Genomic DNA, 17171 nt, shown 5'->3' on the forward strand with positions numbered 1-17171 from the left:
AAACAATTTAGATTACTGCATTACTAAGTTTTCTCAGATGCCTAAAGTGTTCATGTTACGACTTTAATTAAGCGTAGGACATAGGAAAGCTTAACTAAGCTTAATTAATACAAAGATACATGGTAATATGAGCCAAAAAGAAAGCTGATTGTTCATCAGGACAGAAATTCCATACTATTCTTATGAGAAAAGATTCAAGAAAGGGTAAAGATAATTGAGAAACAACAGCTGGCTTGGGGGGTATCATAAACATGGAGTTGAAAGTCTCAACTTCTTACTGGAGTAGTTTATAATATTGTCCTCTTCATTATATAAACATATTTTAGTACTGCTATTATATTTGGAGAAGCAAATAATATACAGTTTAATTTCCATTCCATGGTTTACTATTAATGTTATGTCACTTGTTAAGATGCTACAAGTATGTAATTAGTACAATCATTTACACAGTTTAGACATATACAGTATATTCTTTCTTGGTGTGTACATATATATGATAAAATATTATGATAAAATTTGACATGCACATTGTAAAAGCATTACAGTATATACAACTACTGTATACGGGTGGCATAGAGGGCAGTGCATTCACAGTAAAAAAGAAAGCAATCTGTAGCGCCCAAAGTGGAGTATATTTTCTCCAACTCAAGAAGAAAACCCTCCTTTCAAATCCGGCACTCTTACGGGTAAGCTGGGAAAAGGAACTTTGATATTCAAAAAAATTAAAAACCAAGAAACAACCACTAAACATTATCCCATTTTTCGTTCTTCCTATTTGGATTACCCTTAACTTTAATGGGTTCAAATTCTTTTTCTACCACCCCCAAGAAAAAGAAAATGCATGTGCTATAAAAAATTTAAATAATAGAAAGATTTTTCAAGAACATGGAAACAATTTTAATGACATGAATTTATGATCATCAAAGTCATGCTCCTTATGGAATACAAGTATATAGAAGAGCATATAACATCGATCTCATGTTTATCTTTTAAAGGAGAGTAGCTACTATCATACATCATCTGATCATCACGCTATTTGTGAACACTATCAATTTTCTAATAAGCTAGAATATGCATTAATTCAGATTAGTTCCAATAAGACATACATCAATCATTTGATGATCATGCTTTGTAGACACACATTATCACGATTTGATTAAAAATATAAAGTTTTAGGGATATACGAAGAATGAAAAATCAGATTAGTTTTAAGAAGGCATTCATCATCTATGATCATCATGCATTAGTAGAAACATATTTCCATGTTTTGACTTGCAAAATTAAGTTGTAGGAATGTATATATAAATTCAGATTTGTTTTAAACCATCATGCACTAATAGAAACTCATTATTATTATTCAACTTAGAAAAATAAGTTTTGGGAATACATACAAATTCAAATAAGTTCTACTAAAGGCTAACAAGATCATTTTACATCATAAATCAGGTTGAGATAGAACGTACATAGAACGAAGCCTAAAACGGAGTATTAATTAAGAGTTGTGACAAAAGCATTAATTATCATATGAGAGCTAAGCTAAGAAAGGGCTTTACGATGCTATATGATCAGTAATTCCAGTATACAGAGGTGCAAAGTATACAAGAGCAGTCAATTAAGCTAAAGTGATGCTACTAAAGGGAGTTGACATGGGATTACGTAACTATCATCAATAGAGTAAACATTGAAAAACTACGTATGTAGGCAATAACATTTTCAAGTTCAAGTCAACTTTGAAACTCAGAACAAAGAATTGGTACCAAACTAGTATGACTATCAACCATCCTAGCTGCTTGCCTAACTATACATGTGTTCAATAGAAAGTTGTTACAGAGCAAGAATGATACAATCTTACACATTTTTATTTATAACAACCACAATTTTAAATAGATCATATATATTCTAAATGGAGGACATACAAAAACAAAATCAATATAATAACAACCCATATCATGTATTCTTCTTCCCTTGCTCTAGGCTTTACCTATTCAAATTATCTTTAATAAAAACAATTCTCAATAAGCTAAGATATGATCATCACCAGCTTTCACAAATTGCTAAATCGTATCAATGAGATTGAGAGTGGAAAGAAAGGGAGCTAATAATATAACAAGAAACATAAGAAAACTCCATTGCATATAGTTGTATGTTTATTTGGGTTGATTAATAATCTAAGGTCTTGGGTTGGGGAAGAATGGCGTACCCGGACCCAAGTAAGTGTTGAGAGGAAGCGGGTAGTAAGACGGGTCTAAATAGCCGACTGGCAGTGAAGAAGAAGAGGTTGGCATAGCCGAGATAGAAGTGGGAGGAGCCATGGAAGCAGCAAGGTTAGCTCCAGAAGAGGTTTCTCCAGCACCGTAGTTGGGGCTGGGAGTATTAACTTGGTGAGAATGATCAACTCCATGATCATACAGAATCCCTTTGAATACATGTCCTCCTATGTTTACTGCTGTTTGATATGCATACTCATCATCCGTTTCGTCCACTGAGCTCACCCTTACGCACCGGAACACCGCCGACGAGCTCACTTCTGCCGGGAAATTTCCAACTTCCATACCTGCTGTATTAATAAAACACAAAAATTAGGTCTTAATTTGATGATATGATATCCTACTGTTATACAAACAAAACTTTTAACAAATAAAAGTCAGGATTGTAAAATAAATATTTGAAAAAAAAAATGAAAGAATTGGAAAAAGGGTGAATGTGCACATGAGGATGACAATGATTCAAAATACAGATTGTCAAATAATAGCTTGGGAAACATAGAGGAAAAACACGGACAAAGAGGAGGATAAAGAAAGAAAGGGGCAAAAGCTCAGCACCTCTCCTTTCTTGTCAATCTATTCGTCAGGAATACTAAACAACAGTATCACCAAAAGACACCACCACTAACCAAGCATAAGGTTTTTTTTTTTTTTTTTTTATTTATTTTATAAAAAAATTCATTTTCCCCATTTACACGCAAAATATCAAGATCATATGTTAATATTCACACGCATAAATTACATCAACCGAAAAAAAAAAAAGAAAAAGAGAAAAAAAAACCCAATAAAAGATTCCTTCCCCTAGGTTATACTAGTATACCTGAAAAAGAGGCAGTATTAGTATTAGTAGTAGTGATGGGCAATTGGGTGCAAACCAAAGAGGTTGAACAATTCTCTCTTCTCCTCTTTGGGTTATTCACACCTCTCAAGTATTGTTGTTGCTGTTGCTGTTGTTGCTCTTGTTGTTGTTGAGGGTGTTGTTGGAGAAGTTTTTGGTGGCGTTCCCGGCGAACGGTAGCGGGGACCCAAGTACTCTTGACATGAGTAGCACAATCAAATCCACGGCTTTTGCAACAAGTCCTACATCTCATATACACACAATCTTTCTTAGCTTGGTTGCCGCAATCTTGGCAGCTAATATTACCGGCACCACTACTTGTACTAGTCATTCTCATCATCATTAAACCAGATCTCGTGGTCTCATCTCCACCTTCCTCCGTCGGTGCGATTCTTAGTTGGGAGTAAGGAAGGTGTTGCCATAGCTCTTCTGATGATACTTTAGTTTCATGCTGCTGGTAACCATGGATTTGCTCATTCCTGTAAGTTATGTTGTTATTGTTGCCTGCACTACTTCCTGTTCCTAGTGAGAAAAATTCAGCCATAATTTGGTCTCCCCTACCCTCAATTTCTCAAGCAAACACTCCATAGCCTTTTTCAAATATGAAGAATTATTAATGGGAGATAAGGGTAGATCACTGTTTAGTGAAAAAAGGGGTGGATTTGGATGTTTGTTTGGTTAATAGGGTGTGTTTGTTTGTTTATGAGGGTGTAAGAAAACAAAGAAAAAAAGAAGGAATAAAATAGAATAAGTAAATGGAAGGAGAAAGAAAGTCAGAAGAGAAGCAGCGCTAATCAGGAAACATTAAGAAGAAAGATGAGACATTTTTATTGAGACAGCTCTGCTACGCCGCCATAGACACCTTCCCAACAACAATTTTTACTCTTTTCTTTCTTTGTTGGGTTTCTGCAATTCTCTTTCTTTCTTTGTGAGTATTACTACTACTGCTGCACTAGTACTCTGCTACTCCCTTTATTTCTCTCTCTTCTTAAAGCTGATCATATCATTTATAATTTACCCCTTTTATTATAATCAACAAATAGTACAAATCTTTGGAATTTATTTTATTTTAAAAAACAAGGATGGATGGTGTTTGGTGTTTCCAATTCCAAGCAAATCCCTCTTTCTTTCTTACGGAGTACTTTTTTTTGCCCTCATCTCAATATCCGGGTACTATTTGCATGTTTTCATCTAACGGTCTTCCTTCTTCCACGTGTCTCGTCAATCTGCTTTTTGTTTCCTTACCTCTTCCTCCAATTAACCGCCAACCTTACCTTTAATATCTCACTAATTCAGTATCAGTATCTCACCCTCCTTTTTATACCATCATTTTTAATTTTGCTTAGATACTTGTTCTATTATTCAATAACTTCATTTTTGATGCTGGCTGCTAATTGTTTTGTGCTAATATATGATCTACACTGCATGCTACTTTTATGGATTAATATACGTAGTATTTATTTTAGAATGTACTCTTGAATGTTGTTACATTATCAATATTAATTGAGTTATACATTAAGCATCATCAATGTTTATAAAGTTTTATTAAATTCCCAAGCTAGCTATTACCTTTACTGCATAGTATTGAGTCAAAATGGAAGATTAATTTGGGCAATCAATTTAATTAAGGGTTAAGATCCATCACTGCCTATTATCAATCCGATAGAGGAAGAACTAGCCCATTGATTTGAAAAACTCGATCAAGACGAGAATTTGGAGATTTGTTTGTAGCAAGTAATAACATATATAATCGATTGTCTCGAGTAAGGGTGCTCTCATGTTGGAAATCCAAAGAGGGCCATCAAAGATTACTTTTAACCTTTCTAGATAGATGGGCTCGTGTGAGGGGATGTTATGATAATTATCCACACATATATAAATTAGGATTATTGTTTATCACGCATTGAAAAAAGAAAAGGCATATAAATGTAACTCGCTATCTACTCGTACAACAAATTGATTTCAGAATGGCATTTATTATGAACTTTTAAGCTTGAAACATTATTATGACGAAGCTAAATGCTTCAATAGTTGTACATGCTTATATAAAAGCATCAAAATGTAAGTTAAGTTTGTATCATAAAAAGAAGTACAATATATAAACACGCTAGATTTTATATAACTAGGTTTATGGACCTAACTCAACTAACTTGAAATGAACTTTTTAGCACTTATTATGTCTATGAATTGAACTTGCATGGTTAACTCTTATTGACGACCTTGAACTTAATATAGCTAAACATATTAGCCTTAAACTTAGTTTTGAATCTACATTATCTGTAATTATTTGAACTTATAAGTTTTGTTGAAGTAAATGAAACTAGGATGTGTCTTGCACAACACTATACTATTATGTTTTACAATAGTTATTATAGACAAATTATATTCAGATTAGTTGGAATAAATTAAAGTTTCAATAAGTAATAAAAACAATGGCAATTGAATTAGTGTAATTGAGCTACCTAATCAATCAAATGTTGGTATCTCCTTGGATCAAGGCTTTATATCACGTCCTAGACAATGAGCATGAGTATGAGTATGAGTATGAGAATGATATCTAAGTGATAACTACCTTGATTATCACTTTATTCTGGAATTCACTCACCGCCCAGCACTAAGGCTGGCCAACTTAACAGTACACCTACAATAATATTAGATGATGAGAGAGTAGACGATCCATGGAAAAGAATAATCCATCAATTCCATTTTCTACATACTGCTTCAATCTTCCATTATTAGTGCGTGCTTCTGCTAAACTTTTTTTTTTGTTTCGGGACCATTTACGCCACAGTAATATTACAAATCTTCTTATTAGTATTGTTACTTACATTAAGTGCTGCCTCTATGTCTTTTTTATTTTTAGACAGAGCTGCCTCTATGTCTTGCTTGCAGGTACCCGGCCTCCTGAAGAATTTAAGACACGTAATCACGTAATTAATCAAATCATTATTACGAGTAATTTGTCTATAATTATATTGACCATTGAAATTGAAAGTCAATTATTAGAAGCTGTGGAATATTTTGCACTATAGCACCTACACATATTACTCGTATCTATTATGATATCGTAACAGATTATTACATTGGTTCAATAAATTTAACATAGTAACGAAATGTTATCACTTATACAAACATCAAAATATTATGGAGGTATCATCACACTTATCAAGTGGAATCTTATATGATTCGTCTCGATAATCCAAATGGAGTATTTACTTGGTTATTTAAACTTGTTTTAAATTCCTGAATAGCAAAGAATAATATATTTACAAATCAGATATACAGGTAGCAAATTTATGTTCCATGTCCAAAATGGACCACTTTTGGCAAATTATCAACGTGAAAAATCTGATCAGTAATTAGCTTCATCATTTTAGCTGATAGAAAATCTGATCTTACTTTTAAACTAACTGAATATATTCATCACACAGAAAATACAAAAATGTATTGACTTAAAATGGTTATTAATAGTTAAAAGCTACTGGACACTGTAAAATAGCAGCTTTCTCTTAGCGTTTCTCAGTAACACGTATACTAATAACTCCTATGATACTATCAAGTATCAACTATATGTACGCAAGTTTTCGTAATTTACCTCTACGTCACTCGATTAGTATATATATATATATGTACACTTTTTCTTACTTATATTTGAAATGTATTCTGTAATCTGTAGTAGTGTTCTCTAACTCTTTATGACTCTTATAGTCTTATGGCCGCAACGGACGTCAAGTTTACAGACAAACAAATCATCAAATTTGAGTTATAATAATTTTCGAAAATCAATACAATATATACCTACATAGATATAATTCTGCGTGATAGAGTGATTAATAGCGTAATTAGTAATAAGTAGTGATAACAACACATGATAATAGGTTAATAGCGACACAATCATGGAGTAGTACGTGGTCGTAGGCTAGCTCTTATTGAGGTCTCAACATTATGCTCTGCTACTTTATAATTTGTTAGGGACGTTAATGTAAATTAAAGCGTTATAATAATACTTAATTAGGACATAATCTATCCGGTAACATCTCCCAATTAAATTTGATCTTAACCTTTTTTTTTTAACGAAAAGGAAAATCTATCTTTATAGGAAGAAAATATTATTTGGTTGATTCTCAAAAATATTGTTGTTATACCAGTACAAGTTTTTAATATATATAGTGTTAAATTGATGATAAATAATGAAAGTATAATGCATGATACGAGACTTAGGGGTGTTTAGTTCACAAAGTGGTATGGGTTTGGAATTAAAAATGAAACTTGAGTGGTTTGATTTTATTTGAAACTTGATTCTTTATTTTTTGTGTTTGTTTGATGTTCAGGTATGTTTTTCCTCTTTTTTATTTCCTAGAGGTGCGGATTTAGAAATTGGATTATTCTTAAACAAATATCAAATATAAGTTTTACTCATTTCAACCCCATAGCTTGTACCCAAAACCTAATCTAGTTATATAATGACCCCTAATCTAGTTCTTACATGCTGAATTTTAATTAATTTTAGAACATTTCTTATTTTATGTTTTTTTATTATTATTATTATTTTTTATTTTAAAGACAATGTTATTTTATGTTTCTCAAAATAAGGCAAGGGAAACCAAACATGAACCATTAGTTCACTCTTACAGTCTTATTGCATCAATGGCGTGCTTACAACTTGTGTTTGGTGGTGCATGAGACACTTGCACTTAAACCTATCATTGAAATTATACATCGGGATCATCTAATTGCATACCATGCTATATTAGTAATATTACCTATATATATTTCGATATTAATTATATTTTGTAAAATTCACAATATTTCGGTGGGATTAAACCCTTTAAAGTAACACTTTACCTTCTATAACTTATTTTAGAAAAATCATGAGTGAGCGGGAATGCCAAAATTAGAACTCGAGTGCTCACAACTTCACAAGTACTTGCTCACAAGTTATATGATACGAGTAATAATCTAAGAGGATCAAATTGGTCCACCTCTTATATATATTAAGTCCATCACATGTGACTTGTGATTGTAATACTTCCACATAAAATTATTAATTTTCCAAGTCAACAAAATAAAGGAGAAACACATTCTCAAAATTTCCTAATTTTGCCTAACTTCTATTAATCAATTAATTTTTATTATGTCAAAAAAAAAAAAAAAAAAAAAAAAAACAAACTCGTACCAGACTAGTTAGTTTGAAACCAATGTATATTGCCAAATGCTAAGTTGTTGGAGGAAGAGGTAGGTAGTCCGTGAACAGTAGATCTAATTAATATGTCTATTGTTCAAAATTAAGGTCTTGTTTTAAAAATATGAATTCCAACAATTTCAATTAAGAGTTGGAGTAGTACTTTTTTTAAAAAAAAAGAAAAAGAAAAAGAAAAAAGAAAAAAGGGACAACAATCTATCTAGTTGTAATTAAAATTAAAACCTATCAGATGTAATACTCCGTATCTTTTATAATAAATTCCTACAACGTACCCATATATGCCAAATAGTTGCATTATATCTTACAAGTAATATCATATCATATCATCATAACTTTTATACTCAACAAAAATTATGTTGATTCTCGTGTAAATAATAATAGTAAAAAAAAGGCATAATATAAATGTGGTAAATAAAAATCTACGTTAAATATGATTGTAAAGAAGAAAATGGTGTGCCAAAGAAATGAAAAAAGAGAAGAAAACGAAGGGTTGACAATTGACAAGAGAGAAAATGACAAGATGAAGCGGTTGGCCCCCGATCACGGCGCATATGGGCTTAAACGCAACATAGAGATAACAGTCCGTACGGTGTGTATTAATACAGTTCACATTATTGTTTGTTTCTTTTCTGCTGGAATCTAAGCTGGGTGTAATGGCTGTGATCCCCCACTTTCAATTCAAACTTATTGCGATAGATTCATAAACAGATTTGAGAGATGAGACAATACGATACAATGCGATAGTGATTTATTCTTTCTATGATTTTATAGACAACCACCACTCATACATATTCATTCTGACCTTACAACTACAACCTCAGTTTATTGTTGTACGTATACAGTATACTCATACAATAGTGCTCCGTAGTATCTACGCTTGGAGCACTAGTGTATATTATGTGAAAGCTGGTTGTACCATCATATCTACTGCATTTTATTTTGAGCTACTTACGAGCATTGTGCCATGCGCAAGATATATTAAATCATTACTGTAATATATTTTGATTGCAAGACACTTATTTTAAATCTCCCTCAGTCCTACTATATTATGTGAAACGTTATTTTAAGAGTACTCAGTATGGGCATTCATGTATGAAACACGTACATAGATTACTATATTACCAAGTACTGGAGTAGGTATATAGTTAATCACCTCAACTAGTATAGGATGCATGATTTATGTTTTATGGTGTGTTTAGGAGAAATAGAAGAGGAACCCTAGTTTGTGAATTGTGAGTTATGGTTTATTAAAGGCCTGATTTGCTAAATGCACGGCAAGTGAAGTGATGAGAATAGACACTACGGGCGGTGTTACCATGCAAATGATATTACATTGGGAGGTGCATCATATCGGATTATTAATTCAGTCATAAAATACGAGTAGGAACGAGGAAGAATTAGGTGGGAGTTGGAGTTCCAACACCAACAAGCTAAGGCAACAACTGATGTAAGGAGTGACTTAGAGGCTCTTACATTTATAATTAGTGTCTGGTCTGCTGTCATTATATTCTCGAGCCCAGCATTTGTTCCCGGGGTTGACTCTCTCCAGCTACCTCCTTGTCTCCCCCCTCGATCTCCACCCCTATTTCATCAAATCAAGCTAATTAATTTAACTCATTTTCCCCCCTTCCTTTTTCCTAAGATAATTACTCCGTATAATATTTAATCCCAATCTTAACTTAATCTACCCTTTTCAACTACTCGGAGTAGCTCTAAAATAGAATATCAACTAATTTTTCTACTCGTAATATGATTTCTAATTTCACTAAAGTTTCTACCTTAGTTAGTTAGTTGTACACTAATTCAAAAGAAAAAACAAATATCAAATGACAAGTTTTACTTTACTCTATGTCCTAAAACACTCTTTATGGATTACATGTTTGAGAATGTATGTGTTAAATACAGGTTTAGGCCGCACCTGCAATCAATAGAGAGAATCTACTTTCCTGTCATCAATCATCAACTTGAAAGGGAAATGCACTCCACTAGTACAAGTATAAAGTATTAGATCATCACTATCCCACTATAGAGTGACCTATTAATACCGAACTTATTTGTGAATTACTTGAAGTTGATGTCTACACTCGCCATTGCATCCCCTCCCCTGTCTTAATCACTTGCCTTTTTATGCTCCTATTTCCATTCCCTTTGCTACTTAAATATCCATACACAAAGCAATCATTTACAATACACTCCATTACAGTACTAACATTATTCATTAGCCTACCAATCAATGTTGTTGTAGTACTCTAATCTAATACCAAGTAAATGCTTTAGTCCATTACCCCATTTGGGTCCTTGTCCAGACTGTATTTCTAAAAAAGCCCAAATAAGTATGGGCTAATGGAATAGGTTATAAAACCAGGAGTGAAAAATGGGTGTTACTGGGTCTGGGATCAACGATGAGGCTTGAAGCGGCGATCAAGAGAGATTCAGAAATGTAGATATCATTATTTCTGAGGATTTATTGATGATCCGATGATGGGAAAATAGTTTTCAATCTGAACAATTACTTTGTTTCTCTCTCTAATCTTCGCTGCTCGTCTCCTCTGCAATCTCTTCATCCTTCAAACAAACAATCATACAATTACATAATCAATAATACGCTTTCTTTCTTTCTCTCTCTCCTCCTTTTAAGACAACACCCGCCTCTCGTCGCTTCCCCCTCCCCAACCTTATGATGATTCTTTCTGAAGGTTCCTTTTTTTATTTTTCTTCTCTTTCACTTGTTTCATTTTTTTTTTAGTTTTTGTTTTGTTCAAATTTACAATTTCATTTTTCCGGAACCTAGGGTTTTTTTTTTTTTTTTTTTTTTTCGATTTTAATTCTATTTTTCTCCACAAAAATTGTACCTTTATCAATTACAACCATGCACCGCAAATTACTGAATTTTCTCAACATTTTATTATCTGAAATTATACCGTATGATTTTAAGCTGATACAGTGTGTTTTTATTTCATTATTCTGTACATGCTTCAATTGAAAAGGTAGGAGTAGATTGCAGATTGAATGTTGATTCTGGTGATTGCTGTGTTTCCCTTAGCCTTTAGCTCCTTTGATGTTACAATGAAGCAAAAGCTGAGGTCTTGAGTGCATAGCAATCAAGTGCTATACAAACCTATTAGCTCAAATTTGGCAGAGCATTGTGCTGTTATCATTATTGCCGCACAAGGATGTAGGTTCGAATCCTACATGGGTTTTTCATATTCTTATTTAATTTCTGCGTGATTATGGATTGCTATTGTTGCCTATTGATTTTAGGAATAGGTGGCTACTGCTTTTCTGCATCTGGTGCTTGATATCACAATCACTGATTGACTATACCAAATCACTATATACATTGTTTTTTCATACAATGTCTTTGATCAAGGCTAGAATTTTAGATAGCAATGTTTATTAACTGTTAGCAACATATTAACATCTTGTAGCTAGTGAATTGCCCCACCTCTTTGAATTTCTTTAATGTTACATTGGACTTCAATTTGCCACTTTTGTTTACAATCACATACCAATGACTGTTTCTGTGTGTTCTTAATATATAAAATTGTCAGAGCATTGTAGGAAAATCAGAAATCCATGTCAAGGAGGTGAACATTCTTGCCTTCTACTCCAATATTTTGTGCTTAGGATTTCAGTTTTACTTTGTTGGATCTCTTTTTTGATGATATTCTCACTTAATCTAATTAGTTCAATGTTGGGATGTAAATTTTGTGCCCTTTTTTTCCTTCTGAATTTTCTATTGTGAGACCATTATGATTCTCATTCTCAGTTCCTTAAATTGTGAGCATGGCCTTTTAAGAAATCAAATTTTCCTTGTGTCTAGGCTAAATTAAGAAGAACTAACCGAAAAATATGTCATCTTATGCATTCTATTTATAGTTAACTTGATGTAAGGAAATGCTGTAACTAATTCCCTCTTCCTACTCTCTTGGATCTTTGAAACATTTTGCTCCCATTCCTTCAATAGTACATGCATCAACCTAGGAAGCTCCAGCTCCACAAACTAAACACATCTCATTTTTCCTTTCCACCTCTCCCACTTAGCATTCATTTTTGGGTTTTGCACCTGAGTAATTATAGATCACAAAACTAATCAAATCCTTCCTAAATCATTTTCACAAATGGCTTTTGGAAGGATTCGAAATAACAAAAGACCCTCATCTTCCTCAAATTCATACCTCTCAACCATCACCACTGTAGTCTTCATAGGCCTCTGTGTTTTGGGTGTATGGATGCTCACCTCTGATAGTAATTTAGTCGCTCCTAAAGCCACTACTCACGCTTCTACCACTGTTTCACATGATGAATCCAGTGATCTTACCAACCTCAACAAACCTAATGAGAAGATTAATACAGGGACATTTGAGGATAACCCTGGAGATCTCCCCGAAGATGCCTTAAAAACAGGCGAGTCTCAAAAATCTCAGGAAGAGCATAAAATTTCAGATCAATCGAGTACTAAGGACTATTCTAAAGAGTCTAATGTGGGAGTTTCCTACCAACATATTGCGGAAAGAAAGGATTCAACACAGGAAAATGAAGCTAAAATTGATGGCACTGGTAGCAAGGCGAAAGAGAAAGAACCTGATGATGAAAATGCTCAGAGTCTGGGTGGCAAAGATTCAGAACATGAAAAGCAAAATGAACGCCAGTTACAAGTTTCAGAAGAAAGCATGCTCACTGAGAAGCAGAACATTCAACAAAGTGTTTTACTTGATCAGGACAGCAACAAGCCTAAACAGCAAGAACAATTTGTAGAGAGCAAAGATGGTGATCAGCAAAATGCAAGAGAACAAAGTAATGAAGAGGCAGCACAGAAGTATGACAATCAACAGGCTTTGGAAGATGATCAACAACAGGACAGAGAACAACAGAAAGCTAACAACCAACAGACAGTGGAGAACCAACAGGATCAGGAACAACAGAAAGCTAACAACCAACAGACAGTGGAGAACCAACAGGATCAGGAACAACAAAAATCTATTAATCAACAACAGACTGTAGAGGAACAGCAACAGCAGGATGAGAAACCAATCACATTTAGCGATGAGACAAAGAGCGATCCATCTAAACAGGATAGCAGTGAAGATTCAGATGCTAAACAGGAAAAAGAAGACACAAGCAAGCAAGACAAACTGAAAGACCAATAGCAAGAAAACGAAGCTGCCAAACAGGGAGATCCTGAGCAGGAGACTGAGGGAAATACACAGACAAAGGACTCAACGGGATCAACTGATGATAAATCTAAGGAGTCAAACTCACTCCCAAACTCGGGGATTCCAAAGGAATCCAATGAATCCAAAAGGTCATGGTCGACTCAGGCAGCTCATTCCAATGATGAGAAACAAAGGCGGAAGGAGAATGTTAAAGGACAAGTTGAGAAGAGTCTATATGGGTACACATGGAAACTCTGTAATGTGACGGCAAGCTATGACTATATACCTTGTTTGGACAATGTGAAAGCATTAAAAAGATTGCGCAGTACAAAACATTTTGAGCATCGTGAGAGGCATTGCCCGGAGGATCCCCCCACTTGCCTAGTGCCCATTCCTCAAGGCTACAAAAAACCTGTCCAGTGGCCACAAAGCAGAGATAAGGTGAGATTATCTTACAACAAATTTCACCTATTCCCTAAAGTCAGCAAGATATACATGTTTGTTTTGATTAAAGTACCAAAATTTAACATGAGATATATGTCTATATATTACTTATGTGCCGTCAAAAAAAAATATTACTTATGCACTACAATGTTATGCTTGTTTTGTCAGATTGTAAATCAGCTTTATACTAGTTTGAGAGTAATTAAAATTTACCTGTGTGGAATTTGGCAGATTTGGTTTCATAATGTACCCCACACAGAATTAGCAAAGGTTAAAGGCCATCAAAACTGGGTTAGAGTTTCAGGGGAGTTCTTGACTTTTCCAGGCGGTGGAACACAATTTATACATGGTGCTCTTCATTACATTGATTTCATTGAAAAGGTGAGTTATCTTTGCACCACTGCCATGTCTACAAAGTCAACTGAGGAATGCACAAGGTGAGAAGAAAGACATCAGCAAAGTTTCACTTACAAAAATTTTCAATCTGTGAGAAGGGGTCTTATCCTGCCGTTTCTTAATCACAAAATTATTATATTTGAGCTGCTAAAACATATAAAAGAAAAGAATTCACACGCTCATCTTTAACTATAAGATTTAAAAAAAAAAAAAAAGGAAATATAAAACAAAAGAATTCACACGCTCATCTCTAACTATAAGATAAAAAAAAAAAGAAAGGAGTACATACACACACACACCGCACAGTGAACACACAACATATATTAATGCTGCAGATAAAGGCAGAATAACTGATACTGACTGTTATTTGTCTACAGACTGTCCCAGGAATAAAATGGGGCAAGCACACAAGAGTAGTATTGGATGTTGGATGTGGTGTTGCAAGCTTTGGAGGTTTTCTTTTTGATAGGGATGTACTTACAATGTCATTTGCGCCCAAAGATGAACACGAGGCTCAGGTCCAGTTTGCCCTTGAGAGAGGCATACCTGCAATATCTGCCGTAATGGGTTCTCAGAGGCTCCCATTCCCTAGCAGAGTGTTTGATGCAGTGCATTGTGCTCGTTGTAGGGTTCCCTGGCATGCAGAAGGTTAATAGTCTAAACTTCAGTTCATTTAAATGGTTCATTTACATTGTTAGTTTGTTGCTCTACCATTCAACATCAAAAATAAAAGGGCAACATAAGACTATATCCCAAATAAATAGTTATCTGAAGTACGTTCTTTGTGGTAGACTTTTACTCGAAAAAGAGGATTGACTGGTTTATGGAATATCCTGTTATTAATTCTAATGAAGAAAGTTTAATGTTCTTGGAATTTCTATGAAGGTGGTAGACTTTTACTTGAGCTGAACCGAGTACTACGACCTGGAGGGCATTTTATCTGGTCAGCTACACCTGTGTACCAAAAGCTTAAAGAAGACGTGGATATATGGGAAGGTATTTTCGTTTTGATATATGAACTAGGAAACTAAATTTTAACAATTAACACATGCATATTCGAAGAAACTGATTAATATAGTTTTATGTTATCAGCCATGTCTGCACTAACTGCATCAATGTGCTGGAAGCTTGAGAAGAAAGAGAAAGATCCTATAAATAAAATTGGAGCTGCCATATTTCGCAAACCAACAAACAATGAATGTTATGACAAGAGAAAGGAAAATAAACCTCCAATGTGTAAGACTGATGATGATCCGGATGCTGCATGGTAATTTTCTCAATCACCCTCAGCCGCATATAGGGAATATAAGACATCTAATGATTGTTGTTTTTTATTGGGAAAGGTATGTGCCGCTGCAAGCATGCATGCATTGGGTGCCGACTGAAGAGTCTGCAAGGGGAAGCAAATGGCCAATTAGGTGGGCTAAAAGGTTGCAAGCACCTCCATATTGGTTGAACAGAACTCAGATGGGAATCTATGGAAAACCAGCTCCTGATGATTTTGAAAAAGATTACGAGCACTGGCAAGACGTGATGAACAATTCATATATTAACGGACTTGGCATCAGTTGGTCAAATGTGAGGAATGTAATGGACATGAGAGCAGTTTATGGAGGGTAAAAAAATCCCTTTTTCTCTGCTCGTTATATATTATTTGTATTTGGAAAGGACTTGAACTAACTACATGCTAAACTTTATCTTTCTAGATTTGCAGCAGCATTAAAAGACCTTAAGATCTGGGTCCTGAATGTTGTCAATGTAAATTCTCCAGACACACTTCCCATAATTTTCGAAAGAGGGCTCTTCGGAATATATCATGACTGGTGTGAGTCTTTCAGCACATACCCTCGAACATATGATCTTCTGCATGCTGATCATCTTTTCTCAAAACTGAAAGAAAGGTGAGAGTCTATCTCCTGTAAAGAAAAGTTCATGACATTAAAATTCTAGCAGATCATAATTTCTGTATTTTTTCCTTTGTAGGTGCAAACTTGTGCCAGTGATGGCAGAAATAGATAGAATAGTTAGACCTGGAGGCAAGTTGATTGTTTGTGATGAGTCCGGTGCAATTGGAGAAGTTGAAAACTTGTTAAAATCACTACACTGGGAGGTTCATTTGGCTTTCTCCAAGGATGAAGAAGGAATACTCAGTGCTACAAAATCTGATTGGCGACCAACATATGCTCCGTGATATCTTACCTTGTAGCTTGCAGGTGGGAAACAGCTCCATGTAGCTCAAGATTTGGCACATAGCAATTTGCTGGATTTGCATTCCAAGGGATTTTGTAGAAGAAATAGCATTTCAAGGAGCAGCTCTGTTGCTGTTCTACCAGTCTCAAACATAGACCATGAGAAGGATAACTCCAGGGATGAAATGCAAAGGTGTGATTCAATGATATTGTAATGTGAACTTAAAGATTACTGACAGTACAAGGTTGTTAGCATAAAAGTTAGAATGATTGTAGTACTTTGAATATTTATGGCTTGTGGGTCAATATGACCACAGCCAGAAACTCATGTGTATGAGAAGCTGCTTGTTGGTTAAAGTTCTGTACATTTGATTGATAGTTGGCTTAGCAGCTACAATGCCAATAAGCACCTTCAATGATAGATATAATATGGATTAGTCGGTAAGTTTACACAAGTTTAGAATCATTTTTGCAAAACAACAAATTGAGAATTGCATTTCCAAGACAGGAAAAAGAAAGCTGGGAAGAGGCTTAGGCTCCGTTTGTTTTGATGGAAAACATATCTTCATGGAAAATCATTTTCAAAAGAAAACATTTTTTATTGGAAAACATGATAGTGAAAAGAGTTTTCCTTTCTTTGTTTGATTCTAAGAAAACTTATGGAGAAAAGAAAAATAGAAT

The 17171-nt window shown here is 34.4% G+C and overlaps 1 protein-coding gene and 1 pseudogene across 2 annotated transcripts; one reads left to right on the forward strand and one right to left on the reverse strand.

The window, feature by feature from the left end:
* Positions 1-1207: 1207 nt before the first annotated feature.
* LOC110685870 (protein SHI RELATED SEQUENCE 1-like) lies at positions 1208-4597 on the reverse strand. Of its 2 annotated transcripts, none has more exons than XM_021862412.1 (2): positions 3085-4597; positions 1208-2554 (listed from the first exon to the last, which is right to left on the reverse strand). In XM_021862412.1, exons 1-2 carry the CDS (start codon positions 3644-3646, stop codon positions 2169-2171), a joined length of 948 nt encoding a protein of 315 aa, XP_021718104.1. In that variant the 5' UTR covers positions 3647-4597; the 3' UTR covers positions 1208-2168. The 2 variants fall into 2 exon arrangements, with proteins under 2 accessions (XP_021718104.1, XP_021718103.1); XM_021862411.1 differs by having other exon boundaries at positions 1209-2557; positions 3085-4583.
* Positions 4598-9747: 5150 nt separating this feature from the next.
* LOC110685872 lies at positions 9748-17169 on the forward strand (annotated as a pseudogene).
* Positions 17170-17171: the final 2 nt, after the last annotated feature.

The sequence above is a fragment of the Chenopodium quinoa genome, unplaced genomic scaffold (genome assembly GCF_001683475.1).
Source record: "Chenopodium quinoa cultivar QQ74 unplaced genomic scaffold, ASM168347v1, whole genome shotgun sequence".
Lineage (NCBI taxonomy): Eukaryota > Viridiplantae > Streptophyta > Magnoliopsida > Caryophyllales > Amaranthaceae > Chenopodium > Chenopodium quinoa.

Coding starts and splice junctions, on each gene's coding strand:
- LOC110685870 (XM_021862411.1), bottom strand. CDS start 3,646: ATGGCTGAATTTTTCTCACTAGGAACAGGAAGTAGTGCAGGCAACAAT. Junction 2,558..3,084: donor TAATACTGCCTCTTTTTCAG/GTATACTAGTAT, acceptor TTATTAATACAG/CAGGTATGGAAGTTGGAAAT.